The sequence below is a fragment of the Drosophila simulans genome, chromosome X, assembly GCF_016746395.2.
Source record: "Drosophila simulans strain w501 chromosome X, Prin_Dsim_3.1, whole genome shotgun sequence".
In the NCBI taxonomy this organism is placed as follows: Eukaryota; Metazoa; Arthropoda; class Insecta; order Diptera; family Drosophilidae; genus Drosophila; species Drosophila simulans.
The window spans coordinates 20,846,918-20,856,855 of NC_052525.2; the positions used below are offsets into that span (position 1 = coordinate 20,846,918).

Consider the following 9,938-nt stretch of genomic DNA (forward strand, 5'->3'; position numbering starts at 1 on the left):
TATATACCCACCGTCTGTGGAGAGTCTCGCCGGCACATGTGTTCCATCGGTGACGTTTGCGCGTTGAGCAAACTAACGTCAGTGTGGATTGGTAAATTCCACTTTCCAAGTCAGTCACTTCGCAATTGACATTGGCCTTCATTCTGGGGTTCCGTCAGATGGGAAGAATATGAGTTTGTAGACACTTGTTGATTCATGCTTAGGTTTATTTCCAAAATTGTTGTTTACAAGGCTTTGGTCCGAGTTAATTGTAAATGAGACTACAAAATTTATATACTCTTCTCTGTTTTTTCTGAATTTAATAGATTGCTCCAATTGAAATGAAACTACTACACATATGTTAAAGTAAGATCTTATAAAAGTAAATGCTGGATAAAAATCAATCATCTAAAACTATTTCAGTTCAGAACTTAACAATGCTTTTACCTCATGCCACAGTACCTATAATTTCTACCAGCTGTTTGGATTGCTTTATGGATCTTACATAAAAGAACCAGCAAGTTCCGTGAGCCAATATCTAGATATCTATATCTAAATATTTGCGCTCCGTCGATATGTGATGCACTTTGTGGCCAGGCGTCAGTGGACTTGATGTTTATAAAGCATCAATCGTGTCTTTGACAATAGTGTGAATTATCTAAGAATAAGGATGTTTGGACAAGTGGTTTCGTTAGGCTTTAATGAAAGTCAAATTTGCAAACACATAAAGTGGAAAACACGTTAAGGAAAGAGAAATCGTAAGAAATTCTGGAAAGTATATTAGCGGAATAGAAATCTTTAAGTTGTGATACAACAGAAATGACTCACTTAACATTAGTACAAGAAATCCTCATGGGGCTATATGGCTTACCACTTATTAGTGCCCTTTACTCAATATAATGTGATGGTACATCTATATATACGCCTATGTACATTAGCCGGCATAAGTATTTTGGCAAAATAAGCGCCAAGCATTTTGGAAGTAAAACTTTAAAATGGCTTGATATGATAATAATGATATTTTTTGATGTGTATGCGTAATATAAACTTAAAAATTAATAAATTGTATTGGCTTAAGTATTTGGATAAGCCTTAAATACTTAAATAAATAAGTGTAAATGAAGCGGAAGCTTAGGAGTGAACCAATTAATAAGACATATATCCACCAAATTGTGAAAGATCTCTGCAGTTATATCTTTCAAAAAGAGAGGTGATCACAGAAATCATCTCCTCTCGAGTTTTGTGTGACGAAATTGTTCTGCTGCGTTTTAAAAGAGACCAGATGTTCTCAAAAATATTAAAATCTGGACTTTAAGGTGGCCAGTTCAAGACGGTGACGACAACAAAAAAACTGGGTTATCATTCGGGAATTGTGGCATGGAGCGTTATCTTGCTGCGGGATAGATGATTCCCCGATCAGCCTATCTCCAGAAAGAAATTAATTTTCGGTAAGGGTCGTCAAATATTGCCTATGGTTCATCGAACCGGTTCATTCCCACACCATGACAGGCCCTCCACCATAGTTCAATTTCTGACCAACTTATTTTTTGCCTTTTCTGAGTTGGCAATCTTACAAAAATTTTTTTTTTTAATTTCCCGTATAAGGATTTTGTCGTCAGCGAATGCTGTTCTGCGCTTAGGTTTAGTTCTTTTTAAGTATTATAAATGATTATGTTTTTTAAACTTTTTAATTTGATAATACACAGTTTTCCGCGACAATTTAAACTCTTTCGCAATGTTTTTTACTTTAATTCCAACGTTAAATTGTGCTACCATCGATAATCTAATAAACAAACTGAACTATTTACACATAGCCTTTAATTAATTTTTGGTTTTTTAAGAACGTTTAATAATCAAAATAGTAAAGATTAAACAGTTTTTGATTTACACGTGCTTGAAAGCAGGATACCATTTACTAAATGAGCTTGTCAAAATATTTGTGCCCAACAAAAATTTGTTGTCTGCGTGCAAGCCGTAAAAAAATGTGGATTTTGTGTGTTAAATATTCATTATTTGCATTGCTCATCATCTCGCACTGATTGTTAATATCAAGCGCAAGCAAGTTTTAAAAGCAAGTTTGTCAAAATAGTTATGCCTACTGGTGTATGTGATATTTCCTCTTTTTTTTTTGGTACGCAGGTAGCCGTGGAGGTAAGTGAAATTTCATAAGGGTTTTTGTTTGTATACAAAATTCATCTTCTATCTAATAGTATGATTTACATGCGTCGTTCTCTCAACAAACCAACGTCTATAGCTTTTACTGAGCTCGAATATTTTCTAGGAATTTACGCAACTGTCATTTGCAGTGTTGAAAAGTGTTTTTGTTCAATTATTTCCATCCGATGCCAGTAGCGTTTCGTCCCTCTCCGACTCCACCGTTTCGCTCGCTCGCACATATACATACCATGAAGTTGTTGTTGTTAATTGGAATAAATTGCTTCGGTGCTTTATTTAAAGAGGAATTTGTTTTGTTGCAGCATCGTACAACAAAATGCTTAATTAAGTTTTTGCTCGTGTTGCTTCAATTGTTGTTTGTCTACACTTTTTCCAAATGCCTCTGGCTGTGTGTGTGTGTGAGTGTGGAAGCGTCTGCGCGAGTGTGCAATTGAGAATGCTGGTAATGAACAGTTAGAAAATGCAATGGCTGTTTGGACCTGCTTTACACACGTAGAAATGATACCCTAAAACAGTTCTTTGAAAATATCCGTCTGTCAGTCCGTCCGTCTGTCCGTTCGTATGAACGGTGTTAACTCCGGAGCAAAAAAGCTAAAAAAGTTAAGATTAGGTATGGTAACGAACACTTAGTAGCTCTTAGTAAATCTTTATTGTTCGTTCGCTATACACTCGATCTCCCTTGATGGGCTTCTCCTCCGTCGTTGACGACCAAGATACTGCAGCGGCCACGCGTGATCGGTGGCGAGGATATGGGCTTAGGCTTAGGGAAGCGTCATCGTTCCCAGACTAGGGTTAACAGGTGTTGGACTCCCAAGTCGAACGCCTTACTAGGCGCAACCTCCTGTCCCGCTAGACGCCTGTTCAGTTCCTGCAGACTCGGCTTATATAGGCCTCCCTTAACCGTTATTCCTTGATATTTCCAGTGTGCAGAACCAAAGTCCAAGGTTTTACTGTTATCCCCGTACAAACTCCAGCTTGGTACCGTTGCTTTCCTTAAGTCGCACGCCGACGCTCTCAGTTCTCTTGTAGTCCCGCTCTACTTTGTTCAGTCTCACTATTTCTCTCCTAACTCTCTTTCTACTGACTCCGTTTCTCCAAACTCTCTTTCTACAGACTCCGTTTCTCCAAACTCTCTTACTACGGATTCTGTCTCTTTAAACTCTCTTTCTCTTTTCGATCGAGTGTTGCCACCTTCTGACATCTCCAGCTGGTGTGGTGTTGCCACTCGGCGATTTCGATATTTTCTCAGTGTGACCCGTCATGTGCTGATTCTTGTCACAATATTTGCAATCGTGTGCGTCTTTAATGCCCAGCACAAACCAACAAAGACATCTGAACAAAATAGGAAAGCGATAATAAGTCGGGAAAATCAAAGTGCACATCTAAACTTAAAAAAAACAGAGAGAGATTGTGCTGGACGCCGAAGGAGCTGTAGAAGAAGAAAAAACAGTGAGAGTGATGTTGACTGGAAGTGAAGTGGAAAAAGTAGAGCGAGAAGAGAGCCAGCGAAAACAATAAGGAACATAGAGCCGACTCCAAGAAATCGCCCTTTCATTCTATCTATAAATGAGTAAGCAAAATATTCACAAAGGGGCCCTGACAAACAACTCAAAAATTAAAACGTGAACCGCGTCATCTGGAGTAGGCAAATAAAAGCAGCTGACAGACAAAAAAAAAACAAAACAACAAAGCCCATACCAGCTTTCTACGCCTGGAAGTCGCAAAGGAAAAGCGCAAGACAGGAGGGAGTTAGCTCCTTAAGAACCCCACTAACCACAAAACTCCACTTGGACCACGAAATAATCATAAGCACGAAAAACCCAGACCCAACCAGTTGTCCTTTTTAGCGCGCCACAAGATGGCGTGCCTTAAAGCCCTGAAGCAGGAAATCGAAACGCTAAAGAAGATCTTCCCGAAGAACCACGAGCGCTTTCAGATCCACAATTCCAGCATCGACGAACTGCTCTGCTGTTTTATCGATAAGAATGGAAAGCGCTACGATATTCACGCCCACATAACGGAAATCTATCCCTTATCGCCGCCATTTTGGTTTGCCGAGACCGAGGAGACGAGCGTTACAAATGCTGTTCAAATACTTAGCAATACGAATGAACGTGATAATCACGTGATCAATCAGGTGGGCATACTGCTGCTTGAGCTGTGCCGCCTTCACAACGTTCCACTGCCACCCGAGATCGATAATTTGGCTCTGCCGCTGCAAACGACGCTGACATCCGCTTCCCCCCTTCGCTGCGAGCAGAGACCAGGTGGTGGTGGAGCGGGAGGCGAGGGCGGTTCCCACGGCAACGATGACACCGAGTCAAATCAGGAGAAGATCAAGGATACCATCGGCGAAAGCGAACAGAAGAGCGAGCGCGATGAGAACTTTTCGCTGGAAATGGATGATGTACGAAGTACAAGCAAGACGGACGACATGGAAGTGGAACAGTTAGCGACTCTAAAAAGACTGCGTCAAAATCAGATACAAGGCTATCTAAAAGGTTCCGTTTCGGGTTCCACGCAGGCAACCGCTCGCTTAATGAAGGAACTACGCGAAATTTTTTGCTCATACGCCTTCAAGAAGAACATGTTTTCTATTGAATTCGTCAATGATTCGATTTACGAATGGAACATTAGCCTCAGGTCTGTCGACCCTGACAGTCCGCTGCACAGTGATCTGCAAATGCTCAAGGAGAAGGAGGGCATGGACAGCATACTGCTCAACATCCTGTTCAAGGATACGTATCCCTTCGAACCGCCATTTGTGCGCGTCGTCCATCCGATTATCTCAGGCGGCTATGTGCTCATCGGTGGTGCCATCTGCATGGAATTGCTGACCAAGCATGGCTGGAGCTCGGCCTATACCGTGGAAGCGGTTATCGTGCAAATTGCAGCCACTCTCGTCAAGGGAAAGGCGCGGATCCAGTTCGGGGATACCGAAGCACCGACCCAGGTCCAATACAGTTTGACTCGAGCCATGCAGAACTTCAACTCTATCGTTCAGCTTCACGAAGCGACAGGATGGTTTACCCCGCCCAATGAAGATGGCTAAAACAAGAGAGTGCACTGAACCACATCCATCCTAGAATAACGAATGTCAACCTACACCAACCTACAACACCGACCAACACCACCCGTCGTAGCCCCTTACACCACCAGAATTAGCCTGACCACATCTGCCAAGCACGCATCGCGCATTCACTGCCGGCTTGATCTGATGTGTCTGATGTCTGATCTGGTCAGGACGAATCCCCCATATTTAAGATGTCCCACGAAATTATATTGCTTGCAGCGTCGATGATCATTAACTACTTATGTTTCATTGCTCGTAAAACAATAAACTACTGCTCCGATGCTTTCATATGTTTTTTTCCCCACGTTGGGCGCCAGATATGACGAACTGATTTTGATTGGTCTGCTCGCTACGAGATACGCGCGGCTAGCTCAGAGGATTTTGTGTGTTCGTCCCACCAAACTTATATCAATCGGGATCACCCGGTTAGAACACTCAGTTGTTCTTATGTCCTTGATCTTTATTATTCGCTTTACACTGAAACTCGATCTCCCGTGGTAGGTTTCTCCTCAGTAGTGGACGACCGCTCGCCAAGGTACTGGCGCGGCCACGCGTGATCGGTGGCGAGGATATGGGCTATGGGCTTATGGAAGCGTCACCGTTCGCAGACTAGGGTTAACAGGTGCTGGTCTCCCAAGGCGAATGCCTTGGACGTGCGCGCTCGACAGCCTCGTATCTGCTGTCCTGCGGCTTGCGTTGCCCTGAACTATGAGGGCTGCGCTGCTGGGTGGGTAGACTCGTTGGGCTGGGAATTACTGTCGTCCGCGGACCCACGGTAGTCAATTGCTGCCTGTTCCGGGCTATCGTCGGGCGAGATGACAACGCGTCTGCTCGTCTGGTCGCGCCGGTACCACACCTGCTCGGTTCTTACGCACGCTCCAGGCGATCTCTTGGCTACGTTACGCGAACATCAAAACAGTCGACCGGGCCTTCTCCACAATCCCGCCACACAAGCGGGTCCTTGCTAGGCCGGCTTTAATAGGCCTCACTTATCCGTTATTCCTCGATATTTCCAGTCTCCACAACCAAATTTCACGGCTTGGTACCGTTGCTTTCCCTAAATCGGCACACCGACGCTTTCGGTTCTCCTGTTGTCCCGCTCTACTTGGTTCCGTGTCACTCTTTCTCTCCTAACTCTCTTTCTACAGACTTCGTTTCTCCAAACTCTCTTTCTACAGACTCCGTTTCTCCAAACTCTCTTCCTACGGATTCTATCCCTTCAAACTCTCTTTCTCCAAACCCTCCGTTTCGTACTCCCGTTAGTACGCTCTGATTAGTGCGTAACTGGTCGATTTTCGTTGCATTTTGAGTGAAATTAAAATAGCCACACTTAGTTTTACAGCTTTTTGTTTCCGTCGTTTTTTGTCTGCGATTTCCACATACTTGTTGTTGCTGCTCGGTGGGCGGATGATGGGCGCGTGGGCCCTGTAAGGGTTAAGCTGCTAACCACGATGGGCAAAAAGCCGAAAGAAAAACAAAAGAAAAGTTTTATTTGCATTTCTTTGGCATTTCGCTGCCAAAGGAAAGTGAAGCGAAGTCTGCAGGTATGCGATGCGGCAATTCCTGGCCCAGAATCCAAAATCCAGGATCCTTCTGCAGGATGGCTTTCCGGCCCAGGGGAAGGTCCCTGTTCACGTTAAACTTGTTTCATCTTGAAAAGTACAACACAGCAATGGCTGCAAAAAATACAACACAAAAAAATTAAATAAAATAAAATGCGGGAAAAAAAACAAACTCATTTTACACAGATTCCTCGTCGTTCCCACTTTTCAACTTCCTTCAGCCAAGCCACTCAAACCCATTTCTCTACATATAACCAATTGAAATGAATTTGTATCCTGTGGACACACACACACACACACACAGGCGCACGCATGCAACAACAACAAGGAGAGCAACAAGGACGAAAGAGGCGAAAACTTTGCCGACAAACTTTGACTTTGACTGGTTATTGTTACAGTTTAACTTTGTTGCCTTTGCTATTCATCGTTTTGGTCTTATTTTGGCAGTCACTTTTTTGACAGGATATGCGCTATCTGATTACCCATTAAAAGTTTAAAAATTATACATACATATGTGTTTTAGATGTATAAAATCGCTGTAGAATCATATATAAATTTAATTTTTTGAAACCAGTTATCGTTGGTTTTAAAACAGTTGCATAATTTATCAGAAGTCACAAAAATATCCGCGGGGAATATCCTTTGATTTGTACCTAATCATTTAATGTCATTTAACAAATAGTTAGGAGTATTAAATCTTAATTTATTCTAAATATTTGTTATGTTAGTAGCTTATTATCTAGTTGCCCTTTCAGTTAAGTAGCTTTACGCATTTTTAAAGTAATATTTTATGCTGCTCTGTTAAGGTAAAGTTACTTTCGGTGGAAATGTTCTTTTTTGCTTTTAATTCATAGGTATAATGGGTATTTGCAAGTCGTGTCCTACCGCCTTCAGCTGTCCTTATTGTTGCTGTCTTCGCTTTGTTGTACCGCTTTTGCTCTTGTTGCTTTTGTTTCGCCCGATGTTGCTGGTGTCGCCAACGCAGACGTCGCCGTCTTCTGCCCTCGAAAAGTGGGGCGGCAGCTGGAGGGGGCGTGCCAAAGGGAAACTTTTCAAATAAAATGATTTCTTATTTAGGCAGCCGATTTGAGACACGCCCCCACACCCACACCCTTGCCCATTTTTACTTCCATTTCCATTCCTCGGGCCGGAGCAACCATTACTCGGAGTTCGAAATGGAAATCGGTGCGGTTAATGGAATCGGTGGACGGGTTTGTATTGAAATAAGCAGAATATATATCTTTATTCAAAGAGTTTTGAATGTTTTTACATGGAGGACTCGGCGATCGAGTTCCTAGGCGGACGCCTCACTGGAGGACTCGTTGGAGCTCTCCTGGGAGGAAGAGTCCTCGGAGGAGGATGAGTTGCCACCTTGGGGAGGTCCTTGCGGGAGTCCCTGGGGAGGTCCCTGAGGAAGTCCCTGGGGTGGTCCCTGCGGCGGGCGGAGTCCTCCAGGGCCCGGAAGTGGTCCCAGACCTCCCTGCGGAGGTCCTGGAGGACGACGTCCTTGGGCAGCAGCCAGAGCCACCAAGGCGAGCAGAACGACGAGGAAGAATACACGCATTTTGATTTTGTAGATGATTGACTTAGCAAATTCAACTGACTTCACCAACTGCACCCGGGCCTATATATACCTCGGAGATCTCTACGGAATCGGATCTATTGCAGGTGTTTTGCAATTCCATGTTTTCGATGGACAAACAGAAACTTTGTGCAAACAGCGATGCGCCAAGTGGAGTTGTGTAAACCCCTCGTAACGGAAATACTTGGCCAACTGGTGAACTGGTGATCTTAAACTATTAAACAAACTAACCTCGTGGTTATGAAACTTTAGATTCTTGACTTCCTAAAGCTATTACGGATGATCTAATGAATAAAATGTAGATTTTTAAGAACAGCTTTAGCTTGATTCGTTTCTTTTTCATTTTAGCAGAATATCAAACTATTGGATTTCAGTTTCATAGAATTTTCTTTTCCATAAATATGCATTTTGATTTCGCTTAAAGCTCTTCTCAGCACACCCGAGATGGGGAAATATAAAAATGGCAATGAAACAAAGTCGGGCAAAACAATTGAGCTGAAACCTTAAGCTGCTTGCTGGGATTTGGCCAAAGAAAGTGGAAAGTACTTGCACTTGTCTCGCCCCCACAAATCCGCCACTCCGCGCATTTCAAAGATCCTGGAGCATTTGCCACTTGGATGATACACCCAACTTATAAAAATTTCTGCACATGATTCCGCTTTATTGCTTTATGACTGTGTGTGAGTTCTACTTGCAAGGGTGGGCAAATTCGTGGAAATGTCAGTCGTCTCTCTGGTACTAAAAAATGTTTCAACGTTGAGATTCGGCTTCTTGCTTTTCGGTTTTTTGAAACAGGAGCCTCTTTTCAGCGACTTGCTTTTAATTTTTGTACTTCGTGCTGCAGCTTAAGTTTATATTTAGTTGTAGTTCTCAACTTAAACCCTATTTTCCTTAGTGTACATTCTTATGAATATTTCAAAGTACTGCCAGGCTCAAACTTTGACATTCAGACTGAAATTTGCCCTTATCCCGCGGAGAACAGCACGCACCCACTCTCGTATATCCACATAGTATCCTTGCAGCGAGTGTATAGCGTACCCTAAGTGTTAACACTTTCACTCGCTGGATTTCTTTTCGCTTACTTTCCTGTCTCGCAATTGCCGGCATGTAGTGTTGCTTATGAATCTATTTACAACAGCAACAAAAGGACCTTTTCCGTACTCGTAATAACCTTTGATGATCTGTTTCCACGGCGCGTGCTGTGAATTGTCAATAAAAAGGCAATTTCGACGCTCTAAAACCAGCTCGGTGGACTGGATATTCCCCTTCAGCACCGCACTTTCCACTTTTCGTATGTGGCTGCCGTTATGTGGTAGCTTTATGAAGAGCATGGGTGTACGACAGGGACTCGCAGGATGCGATACAAAGCTCTAGTTGTCGGGATTCATTTCTGAGTTCAATCGGTGGGAACAGGATAATCGCCATAACCTCAAGAATTGGCGGTCGCTTCAATTATGGCCTAATTGATTTAATTCTCCAGATAGAAATTAAATTTTCCCCACCATCAGTTCATCTAAACTTAATTTGTTATTCGTGTATAACAGTATTTAATGAGAGCTTAAAGGAT

At 43.0% G+C, this 9,938-nt stretch overlaps 2 protein-coding genes across 2 annotated transcripts; one reads left to right on the forward strand and one right to left on the reverse strand.

Moving 5' to 3' along the window:
• The first annotated feature begins 3,390 nt into the window (after positions 1–3,390).
• LOC6726605 (ubiquitin-conjugating enzyme E2 Q2) lies at positions 3,391–5,515 on the forward strand. Its single transcript, XM_002107518.4, has one exon. It carries the CDS (start codon positions 4,013–4,015, stop codon positions 5,204–5,206), a length of 1,194 nt encoding a protein of 397 aa, XP_002107554.2. The 5' UTR covers positions 3,391–4,012; the 3' UTR covers positions 5,207–5,515.
• Positions 5,516–8,001: 2,486 nt separating this feature from the next.
• On the reverse strand, positions 8,002–8,400 carry LOC6726606 (basic salivary proline-rich protein 1). The gene has a single exon (XM_002107519.4). The coding sequence runs from the start codon at positions 8,351–8,353 to the stop codon at positions 8,084–8,086; it is 270 nt and encodes an 89-aa protein (XP_002107555.1). The 5' UTR covers positions 8,354–8,400; the 3' UTR covers positions 8,002–8,083.
• Between the last annotated feature and the right edge of the window lie 1,538 nt (positions 8,401–9,938).